Source organism: Arctopsyche grandis, chromosome 6 (genome assembly GCF_051622035.1).
Source record: "Arctopsyche grandis isolate Sample6627 chromosome 6, ASM5162203v2, whole genome shotgun sequence".
Lineage (NCBI taxonomy): Eukaryota > Metazoa > Arthropoda > Insecta > Trichoptera > Hydropsychidae > Arctopsyche > Arctopsyche grandis.
In genome coordinates this window covers 5727471-5752420 of record NC_135360.1, presented here as the reverse complement: position 1 = coordinate 5752420, position 24950 = coordinate 5727471, and the positions used below count along the sequence as shown (strand labels likewise).

At 34.5% G+C, this 24950-nt stretch overlaps 5 protein-coding genes across 7 annotated transcripts in view; 1 reads left to right on the top strand and 4 right to left on the bottom strand.

The window, feature by feature from the left end:
• LOC143912989 (dipeptidyl peptidase 9) overlaps positions 1–24950 on the bottom strand; it is a 557546-nt gene that overhangs the window by 258951 nt on the left and 273645 nt on the right. The window lies entirely within an intron of this gene.
• Positions 1–24950, bottom strand: part of LOC143913041 (uncharacterized) — a 478228-nt gene that overhangs the window by 432744 nt on the left and 20534 nt on the right. The window lies entirely within an intron of this gene.
• LOC143913006 (uncharacterized) lies at positions 5855–16192 on the top strand. 2 transcript variants are annotated; one of them, XM_077432499.1, is made up of 4 exons: positions 5867–6016; positions 6089–6313; positions 6429–6575; positions 15518–16192. In XM_077432499.1, exons 1-4 carry the CDS (start codon positions 5870–5872, stop codon positions 15578–15580), a joined length of 582 nt encoding a protein of 193 aa, XP_077288625.1. In that variant the 5' UTR covers positions 5867–5869; the 3' UTR covers positions 15581–16192. The 2 variants fall into 2 exon arrangements, with proteins under 2 accessions (XP_077288624.1, XP_077288625.1); XM_077432498.1 differs by lacking the exon at positions 15518–16192 and having other exon boundaries at positions 5855–6016; positions 6429–9538.
• On the bottom strand, positions 11558–13910 carry LOC143912508 (uncharacterized). Of its 2 annotated transcripts, XM_077431786.1 has the most exons (3): positions 13485–13910; positions 13118–13420; positions 11558–13043 (listed from the first exon to the last, which is right to left on the bottom strand). In XM_077431786.1, exons 1-3 carry the CDS (start codon positions 13581–13583, stop codon positions 12087–12089), a joined length of 1359 nt encoding a protein of 452 aa, XP_077287912.1. In that variant the 5' UTR covers positions 13584–13910; the 3' UTR covers positions 11558–12086. The 2 variants fall into 2 exon arrangements, with proteins under 2 accessions (XP_077287912.1, XP_077287911.1); XM_077431785.1 differs by having other exon boundaries at positions 13118–13792.
• Positions 18968–23254, bottom strand: LOC143912997 (uncharacterized). The gene is made up of 3 exons (XM_077432486.1): positions 21918–23254; positions 21551–21853; positions 18968–21476 (listed from the first exon to the last, which is right to left on the bottom strand). The coding sequence occupies exons 1-3, from the start codon at positions 22014–22016 to the stop codon at positions 19974–19976; spliced, it is 1905 nt and encodes a 634-aa protein (XP_077288612.1). The 5' UTR covers positions 22017–23254; the 3' UTR covers positions 18968–19973.

Here is a 24950-nt window from a genome sequence, read left to right as displayed (position 1 = left end):
AATGTGGTTAGTTTTTAATACGAACATTTTTAGTTTTTTTTTTTTAATGGTTTGATCTCTAAAACTGTATAGCAACACAGGGTCGATCCATTATTACTGTAAAATTGTGTTGATACATTGGCCGTTCCGTAAAAAAAATTGTTTCCAAATATTGTGTGAGTAATATGATCCAAAGATTGACTGAAATATGACAAATTTCCCTGAAATGGATTTTAAGTAAATTAAATGTTGACTGAAAAGATTAGCAAATATTTCTAAAACGATATTAATTTAGTAAATTATTACCGCCGGAATTAAACAATTCTTTTCAATATGTCCAGCTTCTTTTACGATATTGTATGTAATTACCTCATCGCAAGGGTTGGATTTCGTTTTATTAAATATGTGTCCATATTTCCCATTTTTATACAAATCAAGTGCATATGTTGCCTAAAATATATGTATATACATATAGATAGCAAACAACAGGAATACTCTAATATTGAATCATAAAAACTGGTTTTTCTTAACAAATCTTAATTTACTTTCACCAGCTTGTATTGTTTTTCAACAATTATATATCCATTCACTACTTTTTTTCCATTGAGCAGTTCTATCTTAAATTCAAAATTATTATTGCGTTCTGGATCGATAGGGTGTTGACGTTCACATTTTCCAACATCTATGTAATCGATGATAAAATTTCCCTTAAACAACAAAATTAAAAAAGTAGAAAGTATTTTTTTGGAAATAAAGTAAAACAATTATTTTACATATTTACGTAATCCGATGAGGTTTTCCCATTTCCACTACCGCTAAGGGAAAAGCACAGTAATCCTATAATTATAATACGTTGCATCATTGAGTGATCAAGGATTGTAAATAGGTTTTTGAGCTCTTTTTCCTATTATGCTGTAGATTAACATTAGAATAATATAATACTATGATTACTAACCAAATTAAATTAAATTGTAAAATAGGAAATGATCAGTAGATCAGTAGCTATTAAAATAGATATAATATGTATTGTGAACATAATTTTGTAATAATAAAAAGCATTTAAAAAATCAATCATTGTGTGAAATTCAGTGTCTGACTATGTAACATCCTAATGGTAATTCATTTTAAATGTACAATTTATTAATTTTAATATATCCGTATATGTACAAATAAATTTGACAATAAAACTACTTCCACTTCCGGTCAACCCAATTTTTTTTAATTTGATTTGGATTTAATTTACCGTAACTCCTACTATAGTCGATTCGATGTCGCGTGAGAACCAAACATGCTGTCGCATTCGTGTAATATATTTTAACATTGTAAAATAATATCATAGCACATAACATAATACTTTCTCTCTATTTACTCTCTTATTATCGAAAAAGTGCAAGAAGCATTTCTTCGTTTTCTTTATAAGAAAGAGTATGGGTACTACCCATATCTCTATCCTACTACTTTCCTTTCGGACATGCTTGGGTATAATTCCCTTGAACTTCGGAGAAACTTCTCGTTAATTCGTTTCGTTCTCCAGCTATTGCGTGGTAATACGTCATGCCCGTTGTTGCTGGAACAGTTGGGACTTTCTGTCCCTAATAATTATGTGCGTGGTAGACATCATCATTTGATGGTTGTACCTGCTGCTCGCACAGTTCTTTTTCGAATGGCTCATATTCCAAGAGCTATTCGACTTCTCAATGAAATCGTTGTTGCCGTCCCTGAATGTGATATTTTCCACCTTGGGGAGCGTAGATTATCGGATTTTATTTTAACATATTTATCTGGTAACCTGCGCTCATCATTACTTTCTTAATTTGAATGTGATGAATGAGTGGAATCTTAATCTACTCTCTTCCATTTGGGCCTCGCTGTGATTTTATTTTTTATTCATATTTTGTTGGTTTATTTTACTTTTTCTTTCTCTTTGTACATTTTATGTACTATTTTATTTGTATTATTATTACTTTTGTTACTTTTTATTATTTTTTTATTCTGCTTTCTAATTTTTCTGTTTTTTTTTTACTTGTATTCATTATCTTTGTTAAATGTAGGCCATTGTGGCGCATTAGGTTCTTCCTGTAATGCCACAATGGTCCAAAACTATTAATAAATTTTAAATAATAAATAATAAATAATAAATAATAAATAATAAATAATAAATAATAAATAATAAATAATAAATAATAAATAATAAATAATAAATAATAAATAATAAATAATAAATAATAAATAATAAATAATAAATAATAAATAATAAATAATAAATAATAAATAATAAATAATAAATAATAAATAATAAATAATAAATAATAAATAATAAATAATAAATAATAAATAATAAATAATAAATAATAAATAATAAATAATAAATAATAAATAATAAATAATAAATAATAAATAATAAATAATAAATAATAAATAATTTCGTAACTGAGGACGTAAAATAATTTCTTATTTAATTACATATAAAATAATATTATGTACAATATATTTCAATGCAAGGTCTTTAATAATATAATAAACTGCTAGTTTTACTGTCCAAACACGACGTTGAAAATTATTTTATCGTCTAAAAAAAACAAATATCCATTAATATACAATATTAATCCATTAATATACAAATATTATCGCATGGGTGTTGGCATATTAAGTTATTAAATTAAAATAAATGTGTCGGTTCTGTGTTCGATCCGCACGCAGTCGATTTTTTTTCAAATACCTTTTAAATATATTTATATTTAATTTAAAAAAATAATGATAAAAAACGTATTCATAATGGGGTAGAGTCACACAAATGTGATATTTGTTGAAAATTGTACACTGCAAAATATCACTTAACTAGACATATGCTTATTCATAGTAAGGTAAAGCCACACAAATGTGAGATTTGTTTAAAATCATTCATTTCAAAATTTCTCCTCAGTGCACATATGCATATTCATACTGGGGTGAAGCCACACAAATGTGAAATTTGTTTAAAATCGTACACTTTAAAATCTCTCCTCAATAAACATATGCGTATTCATAATGGGGTAGAGTCACACAAATGTGATATTTGTTTAAAATTGTACACTGCAAAATATCAATTAACTAGACATATGTTTATTCATAGTAAGGTAAAGCCACACAAATGCGAGATTTATTTGAAATCATTCACTTTAAAATATTACACACGAACGTTCATACTGGGGTAAAGCCACGCAAAAACGATTGCTTTTAGAACATATGAGACGTCACACTGGAGAAACACATCTTCAAATGTGTAATTTGTTTAAAGTCAAACACCTCTCGTCAGTGCACATATGCGTATTCATACTGAGGAGAAGAAAATTGAGACAGTATTTGGGCTGCCATAATTGTCGAACCACTGACGGGACACCCCACCCCCCCAAAAACACTTCTAGACAGGAATTACCTAGGTATTTACTATTCAATCTCTCTTAATTGTTTTTTTGTGTGGTCTGTTAATATTTTTCACTTCAATGACAGTTATGATAGATTTTTCTAGCTTTTTAAGTTGATTTTCAATCAAAAACATTTGACTGTGCACAAACAAGGTATACAGTTTTGATACTGGATTTGTAAAAAAAATTGTTTTCGCTTTTGGAGAATTTTTCATTCCTTACTGTATATATTGAAGAATATTTAAATAATTTTAAAACTACAAATTGTATATCTATTGACAATATATCAGCGGCAGTAGAAGCTGTATTGTGAATAATGTGTGCAGGACAACCGACGCTTTCTACATATATATATTTGAAGACAACTGTACAGACGCCAGGGGTCCTCAACTCGAGAGACACCTGAAGTCGGTTTTGTAAGATAGCTCGTGGTAAGCGTGGGCGGGGCTGGTTTCCTCAAGGTGCCTTCCTTAGTCGTCGGTGGTGTGGTCTCTGCTGATGTCGGCTGCTCTGCTCTGTCCCTTTCTGCTTCGTAGTGTGCGTGGGATGCGTAATGTGGAAAAAAGGGAGGAAATTGTAAACCAATGAAAACAAGGCGTAAATCTGTTTATGTATTGCGACTGTATTTTGTATAAGTTATACAGAGATCAAGCAGCGGGGAAAGGGGGGGAGTAAACAAAGAAACCACGCGTGCCTTTTGAGGTTAGCCACGCGTAGCTCAGTTGTCTGCCTTCTGTACGAAGACAGACCAGGCTTCCTCTGGTGCACAGCGGACGGATACTGGAGCTGGTCTCCACGTATCGTCGACCATCACCAGTGGCCGAGCTGGTGATTTCGGTGGCGAGGAGCTAACTGCGTGTCTGGGGTGGCCAGCGCAACTGTCAGTCTGGGGTGGCCAGCACCAAAATATATCGGCCAAATCGTGGGTCGTAAGGCCACGAAAGCCGATCATCAGACATAGTCTGATGATCGGCTTCAGCATCAGACATAGTCAGACAACAACGTTTCTTGTAATAGCTTAGAAGAGTATATAGACTTATTTCACGATAGCTTAAATACTATTAAGAACTCATTTGCAAGGTCGTTTTTTTTTAACCTTTTTCGCTTAACTTTGTGCTATTACTTATCATAATCTTTAAGTGTTTTTATGTAGCAAAGTATCGAGCAGAAGTAATCAATAATGATAATTCTTATGAATGTTTCATTTTTTTTTTGTATTCTTTTGATATTTTTTTATTTGGCAAATCCTTTCTATCCAGTTCTACTTTACTAAGATCTTTCATGCTATCTGGAGAAACTTGTAAACGGCTTAAGTATAACTATTAATTTTATTATTTTTGTATTGGCTGTAAAAATGTTAAAATAAAATAAAAAATGCCTCTCTCTTCCTTCTAAATTCGTGTTAGTATTGTCAGCCCCGAATAACAGGAGGCCTTTTACAGATATATTATAATTTTTTATTGCCTCAATACAACGTGCCGTTATTGTATTCGACGTTTCATTTGGTAATATTTGTAGTTCAAGCCAGAGATATGTAATAAGAATTGAGGGGCCCTTACGAATAAATAATTGTTGTCAATTTTACGCGGTACGTCACGGAATACAATCGGATCAATTTACTTATAAAAATGCACCCCATGTTGTTTATTGTGTGTTTTTGAATGCATTGTGCGATTTTTAACGATGCTTGCCCATATTGCGAGTAATATAAACAAACAGAGAAGTTTTTTATCGGACATACGTCGAGCACCATGCATCAAATACGACTGATGCTAAAATTATTAAGGGATATCTGTGGAGAATCTTCTCTTAACAACAATATAACGCCTAAAGCCACTTCTATTAATATAACATTTCTCTGGGTATTACACTATCAATACGGATCGCGATAGAAGTGGATCGCGTGATGATATTAATAGTGTGATAGGCCAGATATATATATATATATATATATATATATATATATATATATATATATATATATATATATATATATATATATATATATATATATATTTAGCCTTGCTATTTTTTTTAGTGACATATTTGGTCTAAATGTCGTGGTTCGGTGATTACTAGTCAAATATGAACCGGTCACAGGACAACCGGTCGCTCTAGATCGGTCACACGTGATCACCCGTCACACTAAAACTGGTCACGAGAAAACTGGTCACACCCTTAAATCGGTCAACCAGTTTTCTCGTGACCGATTTTAGGGTATGACCAGTTTTCTCGTGACCACTTTTAGGGTGTGACCAGTTTTCTCGTGACCAGTTTTAGTGTGACGGGTGATCACGTGTGACCGATCTAGAGCGACCGGTTGTCCTGTGACTGGTTCACATATGACAAGTAGTTCGTTTACCGAAATAAACAATGTAGGTAAGAAATCGTTAAAAATTATTCCCGAACAATTTAAGCGGTTGTATTGGCACTGGAATACTGATATGACGGCCATGTTGGATTTTACATCAAATGTCAGGCTATTCATGGTGTTTACCCGTTTCGGATCGTGTCAACCCGGTTTGATGGAGTGCAGACTTTGCCTCTCTTCTTCTCCAGCAGAGGATCTCGTCTCCATCTACGATGATCCTCGGCTCTTGGAGCACCTCATTTGGACCTGCTGTCGGCTGCGGGTTAGTTCACTTAACCCAGTGGTATTTTTAATTCGTTGTCTTCGTGATCGTCAATACCTTTTCCATTTGTAGGTAACCCAAGAGGACCAGCTGCCAGATATGGTTTGCCTTTCATGTATCAACAATCTAGAATTGCTCGACGGCTTTCGAAACGCTTGTTTTCGGAATGACACAACGTCGAGGGTGAAATTAGACAATTATCTGAAAATCAAGCCGGAAGAACTTTTGGTGGATGATTTAATATGGGAAAATGAGTCGGGTGCTCACTGGCCACCCAACATTTCAGAAAATGATGTGGTAAGTAAATAGGATTCAAATTAATTAATTGAAAATCTAAAATCACATGTAAAATGACATCCAATCATAAAATGTTACACTTATTAAATTGTATAAGGTTTGGTTTATTTTTCAGACGAGTGGAGGAAAAATTACTTCGAACGATAATATGGGAGAAATAATAGATACCAATAGACGCATTCTAGTGGAAGAATTACCATCACAAAAAGCTTCAGATAAGATGTGCTCTACGGGTTCTGAATTGAACCGTATTCATAGTGAAGTAAAGCTACACAAATGTGAAATTTGTTTAAAATCATTCACTACAAAATATTACCTCGGCGTACACATGTCCATTCATAGTGGGGTAAAGCCACACAAATGCGACGTTTGTTTCCAATCATTTAATCGAAAAGGATACCTTGTGGTACATATGAGACGCCATACTGGAGAAACACCTTTCCAATGTGATATTTGTTTAAAATCATTCTTTTCAAAACCTCTCCTCAGTGTACATATGCGTATTCATAGTGGGGTGAAGCCACACAAATGTGAGATTTGTTCGAGATCATTCGCTTCAAAATATTACCTTCGTGTACACACAATCGTTCATGCTGAGGTAAAGCCACACAAGTGTGAAATTTGTTTAAAATCGTACACTTTAAAAACTCGCCTCAATACACATATGCGTATTCATAGTGGGATAAAGCCACACAAATGTAACATTTGTTCGAAATCTTTCCTTGCAAAAAATCAGCTGAATGCACATATTCGTATTCATAATGGGGCAACATCACACGAGTGTGACATTTGCTCTAAATCATTTTATAGAAAAAGTGATTTAAGTTCACATATGACTATTCATACTATGATAATGGCACACAAATGTGATATTTGTTTAAAATCATTCCCTTCAAAACGAAAATTCACTAGACATATGCTTATTCATAGTGAGGTGAAGCCATACAAATGTGAGATTTGTTTGAAATCATTCATTACAAAATATTACCTCCGTGTACACATGAGCGTTCATACTGGGGTAAAGCCACACAAATGTGAAATTTGTTTAAAATCATACCCTTTAAAATCCCTCCTCAATACACATATGCGTATTCATAGTGGGGTAGAGTCACACGAATGTGAAATTTGTTTAAAATCATTCCCTTCAAAACATCAATTCACTAGACATATGCTTAGTCATAGTGAGGCGAAGCGACACAAATGTGAGATTTGTTTGAAATTATTCACAAAATATTACCTCCATATACACATGAGGGTTCATACTGGGGTAAAGCCATACAAATGTGAAATTTGTTTAAAATCATTCATTTCAAAACGTCAATTATCTAAACATATGCTTATTCATAGTGAGGTAAAGCCACACAAATGTGAACTTTGTTTAAAATCATTCCCTTCAAAACATCAATTCACTAGACATATGCTTATTCATAGTAAGTAAAGCCACACAAATGAGATTTGTATACTCTTAACCCTTTGCCCACGGCAATAAATATGGCGAACAAGCCCTGTACGCGGCACCTTTTTCGTGAATTTGGCAATCGAGTTTTCGACCTTAAATACAGATTTTAATATTTACTCAAGTAACCAGATATGTTAATTAACACATAAAGTATTATTTCAAACAATAAAATACATAATATATCGCCTAGTTTTGGATTAATTGTCAAATAATCATTCTTCATAATTGTATGTAGACGTGACGTCACATAAACGGGGTTTCAGTATGGCTCCACAAAAAACTAATTTTTGACTGGTATACATTCATTTTAAGCAAATTCAATAGATGGCATTCAACTCTCAGTAATATATTCAACCAATTTTGAACCTTAAAACAGTTGAAATAGGCGCATATAAGCCTCAAAATCCCGTGCAAAGTTCAGAAATTCTATGGAAGACAGCCGCGCTACCTAGTCGCCCAAAGCTTCCATAGAAGACGGCCGTAGGCAAACGGTTAACCCTTTGCCCGCGTCACCAAATTTAGCGAACATGCCCTGTACGCGGCTGCTTTTTTGCGGATTTTGCTATCGCGTTTTCGACTATAAATATAGGTTGTAATATTTTTTTGAATTTTACAACCTATATTTTTTTTTTTTGACTACTGCCATCTATTGAGTTTAGTAAAGTATACAGGTTGGAACTTCCAAGACATCTATGCGTGTCTCGCGCGCTGAGGGCATGTTCGCTAGGACATGTATAGTAGTTGTACGCGGTGGAAAGGTTAAGAACTCATTTGCAAGATCGTTTTTTTTAACCCTTTTCGGCTAACTTTGTACTATTACTTAATATAATCTTTAAATGTTTTTATGTAGCAAAGTATTGAGCAGAAGTAATCAATTATGATTATTCTTATGTATTTTTCATTATTTTTTTTGTATTTTGATATTTTTTTATTTGGCAAATCCTTCTTAGCAAGTTCAACTTTACTCAGATTGTTCATGCTATCGGAAGAAACTTGTAAATGGCTTAAGAATAACTATTCATTTTATTATTTTTGTATTAGCTGTAAGTTTATCTTAAAAATGTTAAAATAAAATAAAAATGCCTCTCTCTTCCTCCTAAATTCGTGTTAGTATTGTCAGTCCCGAATAACAGGAGGCCTTTTACTGGTATATTATAATGTTTTAGTGGCTCAATACAAAATGCCGTAATTGTATACGACGTTTCATTCGGTAATGTTTGTAGCTCCAGCAGTTTAAGTTTTATGCCATCATTTTCCGTGAAATATTGGACGTGTATTGGAAACATCTTCATATACATATATAGCCGGCAGTTTGGCTTAATGGTAGCGTGTATGTTTAGCACCATGTGATCAGTGGGTTCGACCCGCTATACTGCTGGTTAGATTTGGGGGTATTTGTCACTCCAAATCGCTCGTTTCTTATCAGAGTTTGCCAATTTTATCTGATCATTGTTGAATCGGTTCCTCAAATTGGCAAAAAAAATCCTTTCCTGTTGTCACAAATCTTCTGTATTTATTGTGTGTATAATTTGTAAAAATTATGTACAAAATCTTAAATCCATAGATGTCTCAATGGATTAATTCTGTAATTAATTAATTGTTATTTCGTGTTCTTCAGCTTCTGGAAATACAGTGATTTATGTAATATTAAATTGCTACATTGTTTGTAATTAATTGTCCAGGAAGGCGCATTGGGGTATTCCTGTCAAGCCTTCCTGGTATATATCTATGTACAATAAAATAAAATATTTATGATTCGGAAAGTTTTTTATTAATATGACTCGAAAAGGGACACTGGGACACAGACCTCAAAACTGGGACATGTCCCGGTGTAACTTTTTATTTTCTAGATTTATTATTTTTTTTAAATATCATATATAAAAAATACAAACGCAAGTAATAAAAATCCAAAATGCATTATTTAATAAAAACATACCTCTTCTATAATTTGTATATAAAATTATTATTTTAAATAAAAATACCAACAATTTTATTTTACTACCGCCATCTATGTTTAAAACTAAGAACTGGATAGACATCAGCCACTTTTCAGAAATTCAAATTTCAAACGTGTTTTACACGATATTTTTGCACCATCGTAATGGCGGAGGATCCATTTACTTACATTGATGACCAAAATGAACAATATGGCAAAATGTGAAAATGATCGGATAAGAGGCAAACTTTTTCCTGAATTGTAATCGTAGGTGAAACGTAAAGGAGGCATGTAATAAAAAATAACTGTGGGAGAGGACGGATGAGACGAGTGTGTTGTTAATGCACAAGTGTTTAATTTGACAGCCGGGGACAAAGTGGCGGTCACCGGCGAAGCACTGGCCAACCGATGGTTTTACGGCCGGTACCTCGGGGTTGCCACAGTACAAATAAAAATTAACATAAAACATTGTTACATTTTCCCACTTGCCTATAATTAATGCAATTTTTTCAAGTACACCTTATTTTACACTGTCCATTGTCATGTCGACGTTTCTCGAAGCCACATATCCTTTAATTACTGCCCATATCTTTTCAATTGGATTGAGTTCCGGGTGATATGGGGGTAGGGTTGCCACATGATAATTTGATAGAGCAGGGCAGATGGGTCTAAAAAGGAGGATTTTCTGTAAAAAAGGACACTCAGAAATTAAACGAATTTTTTTATATTGTTTTACTTTATTTTAATCATATTTAGCTGAGCTGCCAATTTTGGAAAGAAGTTCTTGGTTTTTTAACAAATATAAAAATCTTCACATGTCATGTTTTTAAAGTTGTATTGAGTAAGAATTAAAGATTTAACTGACTGCACACTTAGTCTATTCCTCTCTTTGCTCCACTGAGCATTAATCAGTGCAAAAACTCTTTCCACATTTGCGTTATGTGCGCTTATACAAAAATAAAACTCGCTGATATTGAGCAGTTCTGAGAAACATTCAATGATTTTAACACTTTTGAAGTAGATTGTTCACTGCTCGTGCAACTTCAAATCATAATATGCTTCATCTTCATCTGATTTTGATTTAAGAAATGAAATCAAGTTACAAAATTGATCGTGTAGCTTAACATCGTCAATCTCTACACCTCTGATGCTCAAGAACTCAATGCATGAAACGAAATCATCATGCCCTGCCCCCCTTTTCGCCTCCCGCCCGATGTTTAGCAAAAAGAAGGACAAAACATGGAAAAGGAGGACATGTCCTCCTTTTGGATACCATCTGGCAACCCTATATGGGGGTAACCTTAGGGAGGTATGGCCATGCTGTTCGAAGAGAGTCTATAACAGACCTCGGCAACCTATGACCCGCGGGTCACGAAGTGACGCATTTGATGATTTCAAGTGACCCATTTGAATTCTGCAAATATTTGCAAAATTTTATTTTTGGCCAATTATACAAGTGCCGGATAGTGTGTTACGACTAAACCGCATGTATGTATAGTTGTTAGGACCAAAAATAATTGCATCTTATTGGCTACGTCCACACTACCGATATTCTCGAATTTTCCATATCCAGTTCCCATATTGCAATCTGTAGTTGCTATTTAGGAACTGGTTATGGAAAAATTCGGAAATATCGGGTGTAGATATCGGTAGTGAGGACGTAGCCATTGGCTACGCCCACACTACCGATATTTACGAAATTTTCCATAACCATTCCTAAATAGCAACCACAGGTTGCAATATGGGAACTGGATATGGAAAATTTCGTAAATATCAGTAGTGTAGCCAGCGCCATTGGGGCGTATACCAAGACGAGTTTTTAGAGCAAATGATTTCAAATATCACATTTGTACGGCTTTATCCCCATGTTTTTTATTTTTATTTTTAAATGCTTTTTATTATTACGAAATTATGTTCACAATACATCTTATATCTATTTTAATAGCTACTGATCTACTGATCATTTTCTATTTTACAATTTAATTTAATTTGGTTAGTAATCATAGTGTTATATTATTCTAATGTTAATGTACAGCATAATAGGAAAAAGAGCTCAAAAACCTATTTACAAATCTTATAAATGCTCATAATACATCCAATACATATATTAATTAAAGACTCTCTAAAGTCGATGACCTAAAGCAGATTGTGTTTAGGTAATCTGTGTTTATACCTGAAGAATATAGACATTTTGTTGTAATCACCGAGACTCTTCACAAGTGTGTTAGTATGGTTATTAGTGATTCTGTCATAGAATCTATTGGTTAGTTTGTTAGTAATGTCTGTAACAAACTGAATATTATATATCCCCACGTGCAATTTCGCGTGTGAACTAAGATAACTTTTTAAGTAAAGGATTTCAAACAAATATCGCATATCTACGGTTTTTCCTCTTTGTGCGATTTCACGTGTATTTTAAGATAGCGTTTTACTGAAAATGATTTTAAACAAATATCACATTTGTGTGGCTTTTCCCCCGTGTGAGTTCTCACATGGTTAACGAGGTCCTGTTTACAAACATATGATTTTAAACAAACGTGACATACATATGGCTTTTTTCCCCCATGCGTTTTCATGTGTACAGTAAGATAACTTTTTGCAGCAAATGATTTAAAACAAATATTACATTTGTATGGCTTTTCCCCAGTGTGAGATCTCATGTGTGTATGAAGATTACTGATTTGACTAAACGATTTTAAGCAAACATCACATTTGTGTGGCTTCTCCCCCGTGTGAGTTCTCGTGTGGTTAACGAGATCCCGTTTACAAACACATGATTTTGAACAAATATTACATTTGTATGACTTTTCCCCCATGTGACATCTCATGTGTGTGCCAAGATTATTTTTTTGAGTAAAGGATTTCAAACAAATATCACATTTGTATGGTTTTTCCCCTTTGTGCGTTTTCATGTGCATACTAAGATAACTTTTTACAGCAAATGATTTTAAACAAATATAACATTTGTATGGATTTTCTTCCATAGATATGTTATATTTGTTAAAAAATCTTAAGCAAACGTAACATTTGCATGGTTTTTCCCCAGTGTGAAATTTAATATCTCCATCAAGATGTCCTTTTTCAGTAAACATTTTTGTACAAACTTCACGTTTGTGTGATTTTATTCCAGGGCGAGATTTTATGCTAATAAGAAGATCACTTTCTTGTGAAAACGATTTTCCTTCAGTGTGAAACAATAAATGTTCCACGATAGTAGATTTTTGAGAAAATGATTTTAAGCAAATATCACATTTGTAAATATTCGGTAATGGAGACTCTTCCGGTGGAATTCTAGCATCATCTGCCCCAAAATCACTCGAAATATCCTTGTGTATCTGTAAAGTTAAACGAACGTTATACAATTAAAACGAATACAATACGTTTTTAACAAGATTAGAAGCGACTATACCGGAGATGTAATATTTTCTATCAAATAGACATCTTGTTTGGAAACGCTTCTTTCTAAGGCACTAGATTTCCAGTCATTCGCCTCGACATTACAAACATTTGGTAACGAATCAACATCTGATTCATCCTTCCAAATTAAATCTTCCAGTAAAACTTCTTCTGTCTTCACATTCAAACTCTCATTTAAAGTCAGCTTCGACTTTTCGTTGCTTTGAAGACAATCGTTTCGAAAACTGTTGAGCAATTCCAAATTATTGACACATGAAAGGCAAATCGCCTCTGGTAACCCGTCACCTCTTTTAACCTGCAAATGAGAGGGGCAGCGATGAATAGTTAATTTAGATGACAATAGGATAAAGGTAACTAACCTGCAACCGACAACAGGTTCGTATGAGCTGTGCCAGTGGATGAGGATTGTCGTGGATGGAGACAGTCGGAGCAGAACTAAGACAAAGCCTGCACTCCATCGCATCGCCCAAGTCTTCTGTCAAAACTGAACACTTCTATTCATCGATAACGTGTAAATAGTTCGAATACTATTCACCGAATGCTATTCTACTAATGACTAGAGATGGAACGCCGAGATGTTTATATACACAAAAATATCACCAATGACAGCATACCATGGAATTCGACATAAAATCCAACATGGCCGCCCTCTCAGTATTGTCAGTGCAAAAAACCGCTTAAATTGTTCGGGAATAACTTTTAATTAAACGCCCATAACATTATCTTTATCAAACTATAGGTATGACCGCACTGGTAATTGGATTATTAGTGACATTGCGATGGTCACAAAGACAATTTTTCGATAGTATGATGGTCATCGTTAGTATGATGGTCATCGTTAGTATGATGGACTTTTCGGCTGCCAGATGTTGTTATAGAGATTTTAGTGACTTTTGAGGGAGCGCTTTGTGACCAATGACCACGGAACCAACTACATAGTACCATATTTGGTAAACGGACTACTAATCATATGTGAACCAGTCACAGGACAACCGGTCGCTCTAGATCGGTCACAAGTGATCACCCGTCACACTAAAACTGGTCACGAGAAAACTGGTCACACCCTAAAATCGGTGAACCAGTTTTCTCGTGACCAGTTTAAGTGTGACGGGTGATCACGTGTGACCGATCTAGAGCGACCGGTTGTCCTGTGACCGGTTCAAATTTGTCTAGTAATCACCGAACCACCACATTTAGACCAAAGATATCACTAAAAAAAATAGCAAGGCAAGTCGATCTGGTTGCTGGCATAGTTCAACACAGGGACGATGGAGTGCAGATTTTGTCTTGGATCAGGTCCGGCCGAATCTTCCGTCTCCATCTTCAGTGAACCTCGTCCAGAGCGTCTGGAGCAACGCATTCGGACCTGCTGTCAAATTCAGGTCGGTGCTGGTTACAGGTTACAATTATTGTAGACCCAATTGGCTAACTCTTCTCACCGCGCAATCCTCCTTTTTTCATCTGCAGGTGAAAAGAGGCGATGGGTTGCCAGACACGGTGTGTCTTTCGTGTAAGACCAGTCTGGAATTGTTGATCGGCTTTCGAAAGGCTTGTTTTCGAAACAACGAATTGTCTCGACTGAGATTAGACGATTGCTTGAAGATCAAGACTGAAGAAGTTTTATTGGAAGATGTAGTATGAGACGATGAGCCTTCACAATCGACAATTCACCGAAAGAATAGTGAAATGTGCTTAAAGTCATTTACCAGTGAATCTGAACTTATTTTACACAAAAGATCACATCCTGGAGAAGAGCTGTTCAAATGTGATATTTGTTTAAAATCATTTATTCGAAAAAATACACTTGTCAGACATATAAGAGCTCATAAGGGTGAAAAGCATTACAAGTGTGAAATTTGTCTGAAATCATTAACTCAAAAACCTAGACTCGAGAAACATAAAAAATTGCATGCTGGGATAAAAGCACATAAATGTGACATTTGTTTAAAATCATCATCATATATATAACGACGGTAATCTGTGTGTGTGTGTGTGGGTGTGTGTGTGTGTGTGTGTGTGTGTGTCCTAACTCTCGCCGAACATAATGAACGAATCGATAAAAATCGATTAATTCATTTTTCGACGAGACGACTTTGTCGCGACTCGAACCGATCACCCTAAATAGCCTGAATATGGGTCTAAATGAGCTAATCGTCTCGGACATCGTGCCAAATCCAATTTTTCATTTCGCCTTTTTTTTTTAAACATTAATTGAAATATTCCTTCTCGCCATATAAAAATACATAATTTTAATAATTTCATTTATCGAAGTTTTGAACCATTTTTTTTTCTTTTCATATAAAACAATTAAATATATATTTTTAATTGAAATTATTGAAATTGAAATTAATTTATATTTTAGCGATATTTGAAAAAATAAAATCAATTCCAGGACGCCGACTCGAACCTACCCCCATCGCGCCCAGATCAATATACACTGACCAGTACACCATGATACGGATATAAAGGCTGCTCTAAATAACGTTAATATTCAATAATCGTACAGAACGTATGGACAACCAATCAAAACGGAGTCATATCTTCGGTAGTTGTCGGAACAAGTCGGAATTAGTCGGGTGTCATGGATCGAGTGAATCGATTTCGATTTGCAGTATCGCTCGGGGCGATAGCTAATAATAATAGAAAAAAATAGGTCTTTAAATAAATAATTGAAAACTCTCTATGGGAGTCTGCGTATTTTTAAGAATTGAAAATTATTACAAATAAAGAATTGAAAACTATCTATGAGAGTCTACGAAAATAACGGTTCCGGTTCCGGATTTTTTTTTTAGTTTTATACGAGTATATAATAATTTTATACCCATGCGATGATGTTTCATCGGGCTATTCACTAGTTTATTTATAAAATTGGACTTGTGTCACATTTGAGATCTCACACGGGGGGAAAGCCATACAAGTGTGAAATTTGTCTAAAATCATTTACTCGAAAGTCTTACCTCGATATACATACAAATTTGCATACTGGGATAAAACTACACAAATGTGACATTTGTTTAAAATCATATGTTGATAATAAAGCTGTGCAATAATAAAAAAAAAGTTTTTTAAAAACATACTTTGTATATAAAATTATTATTTTGAATAAAAACACCAATATTTTTTTTTACTATCGCCATCTATGTTTAAAATTAACAAACAAACGTCAACCGTAAACGTCAAACAGAATGTCGGCGGGCAAATTACAAACGCATCTTACACGATATATTTGCACCATCGTAATGGCGGAGGCTCCATTTACTTATATTGATGACCAAAATGAGCAATATGGCAAAGTATGAAAACGATCGCATAAGAGATAAAAATGACCACTAACACGAAAGCCATGTGAAACGTAAAGGAGGTATGTAAAAAAGGACTTGTGTCACATTTAAGATCTCACACGGGGGAAAAGCCTTACAAGTGTGAAATTTGTCTAAAATCATTTAATGAGAAATCTAGCTTCGAGGCACATAAAAAATTGCATCCTGGGATAAAACTACACAAATGTGACATTTGTTTAAAATCATATGTTCGTAAAAATGAACTTGTGAGACATTTGAGATCTCACACGGGGGAAAAGCCATACAAGTGTGAAATTTGTATGAAATTATTTACTGATAAATCTAGTCTCGAGAAACATAAAAAATTGCACACTGAAATTAAACCACACTAATTTGACATTTGTTTAAAATCATTCATTTATAAAAGTGGACTCGTGTCACATTTGAGATCTCACACGGGGGAAACGCCTTACAAGTGTGAAATTTGTCTAAAAACATTCTCTCGAGAGACATAAAAATTGCATGCTGGGAAAAACTACACAAATGTAACGTTTGTTTAAAATCATTTATTCAAAAATATACACTTGTGAGACATTTGAGATCTCACACGGGGGGGAAACGCCTTACAGGTGTGAAATTTGTTTAAAATCATTACTCGAAAATCTATCCTCTGGTCACATAATAAATTGCATACTGGGATAAATACAAAAAAAATTGTTATTATATAGATACTGTTCATATTCTTACATTTTGGCTGCATGCGTGCCATGATGTTTCTGGCGCCCCCCCCTCACATGACATGTCTCCTCATTGAAGTTTATTTAAATAATTTTAAGAGAAATAATAATTGAAAATTAAATACACAGCTCTATTATTTGGCTTACTTGTTTCATTTATTTTAAATGTAATAATTTTTATTTATTGCATGAAATTGAGATAATTTTAGTAAACATACAGCTACTTTTGCTTTACGTAGACAGCTACTTTTGCAGATGACACAGCCCTACTAGCCAGCAGCAAAAATGCAGAAGAAGTCTCTAAAATCCTCCAATGTCAGTTGGATAAATCGCTAAGGAGTGAAAGCCAAAACTAGTACATAAATGGGTCCATGTAACTTTTACATTGAGAAAGGGGAACTGCCCACCCGTCATGATGGAAAACATAATGCTTCTGCATAGAGACTCTGGCAAGTATCTGGGAATACACTTTGATAGACGCCTTGTCTGGAAAACTCGCATAAAAAAACGCGATGAACTTAATCTAAGAACTAAAAATATGCATTGGCTTATTGGTGGAAATCTGCTTTATCATTGGAAAACAAGATACTCGTATATAACACAATCATTAAACCGATATGGAGCTACGGAACACAACTCTGGGGCTCCGCTAGCAGTTCCAACATTGACATCCTACAACGGTTCCAGAACAAAAGCTTGCGAACAATAGCTCGAGCCCCGTGGTTCACAAGAAATACTGAGATACACGAGTATCCTAATACCCCAACCATCAAGGAAGTAGCCGCGTACCATCCGTTATATCTTGCGTGAATAAAGAATTGCAGACGAACGGTTAGAATAAAAAATAATTCATTATAATATTCAGTACAAGAGCTGATAACGGACTAACTTAAATTCTAACAGTGATGAGTTTATATACTCTAATTTAAAACAATGAATGTGTTGAAGACACGTGTCGTACAATTTCGGTTAGTCAGTGTGTGAGGTGTGCTACAAATCAATAGTGCTATTTATTAAATTAGGTGTGTCATATCTCTACTGGTTAGTCGTTTTATTGTTAATATTAATTTACACATCATGTGGCAATGAAGAAGTCATACATGATGGTGTCATACTAGTGACGAATTGGTGATATTTGAATATAATGGTAGAGGATTGTCCTCAGCCCTTAACTCGAGCCACCCAAATCCTCTGGCGTATGGTGTGCTAAAGGAGAAATCAATGAAAAGATTAAAAAGAAACAGCCTTTGATAAATAATAATTAAATCCTATATAAACCTATAGAATTCGCCAATATGGTCCCCTAGTTCACAGGTACGTAGTAATTCCATTGAGAGGATTCAGAATAGATTTATTAGATTCATTGATTATAATTGTTTTACAAAATCTGACCCTGTCACCAACAAGTATATTAAATTAAATATGATCAAACAGCGTGACAGCGGAATAATCAATTATTTATTATTTCTGTTTGGTGTTTTCAGCGGAGTTATGGACTGTAGTGAATTGGTGGACCTCTTAAATTTCCCACCGCGGGGGAGATTTACCAGATGCAACTATTTGTTCCACAATTATGCCACTAGTTATAACAAAAATTCAACGTTACCCCGACTTCATAAACCGGGAAACGAATTTAGCCAATTTGATTTTTTTAATATTAGTAAACATAGTTTAAAAAAATTGTTGCATCATAATTTTTCTGATTTATACAAATGCTAAATGCATTTTATTTTATCCATTTATTTATTTATTCAATTAGTTTTAAAACTCACATTTTTTCTTTTCTTTTCTTATATTAATATTGTTATTTTTGGTTTTATTGTTATACTTATAAGATTAATGTTCAATGGTCCATGCGGCCGTATATGTAAAGTAAATAAATAAATTAAGTACGGTATCTCCAATGGGAGCGTTCGGTGATTACTAGTCAAATGTGAAACGGTCACAGGACAACCGGTCGCTCTAGATTGGTCACACGTGATCACACTTAAACTGGTCACACCCGAAAATTGATAACGAAAAAACTGGTCACACCCAAAAATTAAAAATTGTTCGAATTTTTTTTGATTGTCTCATTGTATTTTTATAATTAATTGCACCGTGAATAAATAAAACGATTATTATGATTATTAACTGTGGACTTTTTTTTTGTAAATTAGAAATCGCGCCCCCCCTAGAAAAATTGCTGGATCCGCTGCTGTGCATACTATGTGCAAGACTAAAAACAAAGGATGGATAAAATAACGTGGAAAAATAAAATAAAACAAAGACATGACAAAACTGTGATTATTTTAAATAATTCAAGTTGGAAAATATACATATGTATATTAAATTTAAAACAAAAACAAACATAAACAAGATTTTAATTTAAAAATGAACACATTTAAAAAACAAAGATGATAAATACATTTATCTAGCAAAGCTCAGTTTTTCCAATTTCCAAGGTAAAAAGCTTAAATTCAAATATACATACATATACACAGGGTTTTTTTCCCCATGTAACGGAGTTCCGTCACCTTTTTGTCTTAGCATTTTTTTATGTTTCAAACGAATATTCTATATAATATAATTTTGATACAATCTTTTCCAATAAAAAACTTGACAAGTGAGTTCCGGCACCCGTACAGGGTGCCGGGTACTCCCCATTCCCCGTACAAGTACAGGGAAATTTATTTCAAACACTTTTATGTTTGAAACTATTACTATTCCTTTTGTAACTTTATTTCGCATAATTTTAACTTTATTTAGAATACTAATAACATTTAAAAAAACGCTATTAACATTTATGGTATTGCTATTGACATTATTTCTGATACTGATACGGTAAATATCAAATATCACATTTGTATGGCTTTTCTTTTGTGTGAGATCTCATGTGTATACCAAGATGAGCTTTTCGAGCAAATGATTTCAAACAAATATCGCATTTGTACGGTTTTTCCCCTTTGTGCCACATCATGTGTATATTAAGATAACGTTTTACAGCAAATAATTTAAAACAAATATTACATTTGTATGGCTTTTCCCCTGTGTGAGATCTCATGTGTGAAATAAGACAACTGTTTGCATGAAATGATTTTAAACAAATATCACATTTGTGTAGATTTTCCCCACTGTGAAATTTCATGTGTCTACGAAGATGACTAATATCACTAAATGATTTTGAGCAAACATCACATTTGTGTGATTTTTCCCCCGTGTGAGAATTCATGTGTCTCTGAAGATGACTAATTAGACTAAATGATTTTAAGCAAACATCACATTTGTGTGGCTTTTCACCCGTGTGAGATCTCATGTGTGTCTGAAGATGACTAATTTGACTAAATGCTTTTAAGCAAACATCACATTTGTGTGGCTTTTCCCCCGTGTGAGATCTCATGTGTCTATGAAAATTACTAGGATGACTAAATGATTTTAAGCAAATATCACATTTGTATGATTTTTCCCCCGTGTGAGATCTCATGTGTCTATGAAGATTACTAGAATGACTAAATGATTTTGAGCAAACATCACATTTGTGTGGCTTTTCCCCCGTGTGAGATTTCATGTGTATATGAAGAATATCAATTTGACTAAATGATTTTAAGCAAACGTCACATTTGTATGGCTTTTCCCCCGTGTGAGATCTCATGTGTCTATGAAGACTACAAGAATGACTAAATGATTTTGAGCAAACATCACATTTGTGTGATTTTTCCCCCGTGTGAGATCTCATGTGTGTTTGAAGATGACTAATTTGAGTAAAGGCTTTTAAGCAAACATCACATTTGTGTGGCTTTTCCCCCGTGTGAGATCTCATGTGTCTATGAAAATTACTAGGATTACTAAATGATTTTAAGCAAACGTCACATTTGTATGGCTTTTCCCCCGTGTGAGATCTCATGTGTCTATGAAAATTACTAGAATGACTAAATGATTTTAAGCAAACGTCACATTTGTATGGCTTTTCTTCCGTGTGAGATCTCATGTGTTTACCAAGATTAAATTTACGAATAAATGATCTTAAGCAAATGTAACATTTGTATGGTTCTTCTCCAGTGTCAGATTTAATTTCTACATCCAGATGTCTTTTTTGAGTAAACATTTTTGTACAAACTTCACCTTTGTGTGATTTTATCCCAGGGTAAGATTTTATATTTGTAATAAAATCAATTTCTTTTAAAAACGATTTTTGTTCAGTGTGAAACGACAAATGTTTCACAATAGTTGATTTTTGAGAAAATGGTTTTAAACAAATATCAGATTGGTAAGTATTCGGTAATGGAGACTCTTCCGGTGGAATTCCAGCATCATCTGCCTCAAAATCACTCGAAATATCCTTTTCAACGTGTATCTGTAAAGTTAAACGAACGTTATACAATTAAAACGAATACAATACGTTTTTAACAAGATTAGAAGTGACTATACCGGAGATGTAATATTTTCTATCAAATAGACATCTTGTTGGGAGACGCTTCTTTCTAAGGCACTAGATTTCCAGTCATTCGCCTCGACATTACAAACATTTGGTAACGAATCAACATCTGATTCATCCTTCCAAATTAAATCTTCCAGTAAAACTTCTTCTGTCTTCACATTCAAACTCTCATTCAACGCCAGCTTCGACGTTTCGTTGCTTTGAAGACAATCGTTTCGAAAACTGCTGAGCAATTCCAGAGTGTTGATACACGAAAGGCATATCGCATCTGGCAAGCCGTCACCTCTTTTAACCTGCAAATGAGAGAGGCAGCGATGAATAGTTAATTTCGATGATAATAGGATAAAAGTAACTAACCGGCAGTCGACAAGAGGTTCGTATGAGCTGTGCCAGTGGATGAGGATTGTCGTGGATGGAGACAGTCGGAGCAGAACCAAGACAAAGCCTGCACTCCATCGCATCGCCCAAATCTTCTGTCAAAACTGAACACTTTTATTCATCGGTAACATGTAAATTGTTCGAATACTATTCACCGAATGCTATTCTACTAATGACCAGAGATCGAACGCCGAGATGCTTCTATGGCAGCGTTAATTTCGCACTAGGCAGCCAGGCTGCCGCAGCCAAAATATTGAGCAGCCAGTTTCGGCAGCCAGAGTCGACGGCCGGTAGTCACCCTTCCGTCAAGCGATATGGACGTAGAAGAAATAATTCTTTACCTCTTGTTTCGTAAGAAACGCAAAGCAAAGAGAAGATTTTGGATTCATCCTCTTCTTCTGGAACGACACTCAAAAGGCTTATTTAATAATTATTTTATGGATCTTCGTAACGTTTTTTTAACTTTACAAGAATGTCAGTGAAATCGTTTGATAACCTCTTGAACAAAATAAGAAATTCAATTACGAGTACTAATACTCGTATGCGAGCTTGTATAATTCCAGAAGAAAAATTGATAATTACTTTGAGGTGAGTACATAAATCAAATATATTTTGTTTATTTTTAGAAGCATTTATTTTTTTATTTTTTACATTTCTTGGAATGTCAAGTCAAGTATTTCAGTATTCTGAGTATCTGATACATTTGTATCGGTTGGTGATAACCGCTCATTATATGCCGTAGTACGATTGCGATATTGCCCACTGCTGAAGGTTTCCTGTTCATGGTTTGGCTGTGTCTAGTATTGGCGATATTGCCCATTAACTGAAGTTTCTGCTCCATAATTCGATTGTGTCGTATATCTTCGGCTATATATGTTGCTGGTTCATTATCAGCATAGCCTTGGCGAAACAGACCAAATTGCGAATGCTGAGTTTCCATAGGTTGCGGTTGTGCTCTTTGTATGACGTCCATTATCTCCATTCTGGCAAATAAATGGAGAATTCATTATTTTCATTTTCGGCTAAGCTTTCCTCACACATTGTATTTGTGATTTCTTCCCATCTTCGTATTTTCACATCCCGATCACTATATTCTTCTGAAGACATATCCCATATTGCCTTACGATTTTCGATTTCTCGAATTAGTTTCTCTGTATCGAAACTCATTTTCAAAAAGAAGTTAAAACTAGTTTCGGAGCGTAAAATACTTCTGGATGCTACACAAGTGCGCGGAGACTGAAGGCAGCCACATACTAGCCTGTCAGTTCTACCTTGCACGCTCTGGCTGCGTGCAGCCAGTTGGCTGCCGTGCAATCGTACGCGATCTATTGGCTGCCGCAGCCAGGAATTCTTGGCTTCCTAGTGCGCGGCCAGTCTAAGCGAGTAGGTCGAATATCAACATACTGAACGACGACCATACCTAATTTCATATTTACCTAATAGTCCGGTCAAATTAGACATTCAAGGATACATAAATTCACAACAAGCTGAAAGTCAGTAAAATTGTTCAAAACATAATTATAAATGACATGTTAAAACTTCTCATCATTCTGATACCTGGAAAAAATTTTACCTGCGGTCAAAGGTCAAAAATATGGGTTTTTCACGATTTTCAGCAAAACGGTAAGTTTTATCATAAATTTACTTCGGACAAAAATTGTAGAACATAAAATTATCTATAAAAAATGTGTCAATACTTTTTTTCTTTAGAGCCACCGTTTCTGAGATATAACGATTCAAGAAGTTGTAATTGTCATAATATTGTTGCGTAGGGGTGGGTGGAGGATCCAAGTAAAAGGCCAACAGTCGTATCACAGCATTTATTGATGATTAAGGAGATACACGCAGTGTCACTGCTAAGTCCAGAATGACATGATATCGCCTACGTACCGCCTTATAAAGGGTAGATCTCTCAGGACGCATAATCTGTTTACCTGTTGTATAGTCACGTATTCGGATATGTGTTTCCACGACATTGGGTCTTCCCGTACCGATTCTGAGAAATAACTAATAACGGTCATTGTTTAGCCTAAATGCACTTAGAGTCCAGATATAATCTTTGGAAGTAAGTGCATGCATTTAGTTAATCCGATAACAGATATCCGTTGGTTTAAGTGCAATTCGCTCAATCCGCGGCGTACGTAACAATATGTACACGTTTCCACGCCACCTATGAGGTAGTGTACTTAGCGCGTTTTTTTTAATGTGGTTTCCCCAGTAGGCCTATTCCATAGGTCTGTTGTGATTCTGTTTAGTTTGAAACTATTGAATAATAACATATATTAGCAAGGGTTGGAAATAATAAAAGCGATGGAAATTTAAAAAAAGTAGAGAAAATTATTCATCTAATTCATAATCTTCAAATACTTCTTCTTGTTCTTCTTCTTGATCTTCCTCTTCTTCTTCTTCCCCTTCTTCATTCTGGGTGTAAGTAAATTGCGCAAAAAGTGATGTATCGCATGTCTCCTCGTTGATATCAAACGAATCCTCTACTGTTGGTGATTCAACATTAGAACACGACCAGCCTTGACAAATTGTACATGCGAGAGAAGAAAACAGTCCAAGTTTTTTGCAACCACATTTAGCACTGCATCCCTTTTTACAGTTGCAAAAAATAGTGTTTAGCAGTTTTTCCGGCGCAGGTGGGAGTAAAGTCTGAATTGGTTCTAATGTATTGTTGACCAACTTCCAACCCCAGTCTTTTGGGTCTAGCTGATAACCAAGCCACACTTGAACTTGGTAATATACCCTTTAGGAGCTCCGTACATAGAAAGAAGAAAGCGAATTCCGTTGGTGATAACTTCTTGTGGATTACTGTTTTTAAAAACTTCAGCATATTGAACTAAATCTTGTTTTTCAAACATTTTAAAAACTGTTGTTTTACCTTTCCTGTAAAATGCAGATGTCGTATCACAGCCAGTTATTGCGTGTAAGAATAGTACATGATTTTGACACTTTGCAAAAGTAGATAAACTTTTCGATGAATATATTTCCGATTTATGTTGAGCTTTT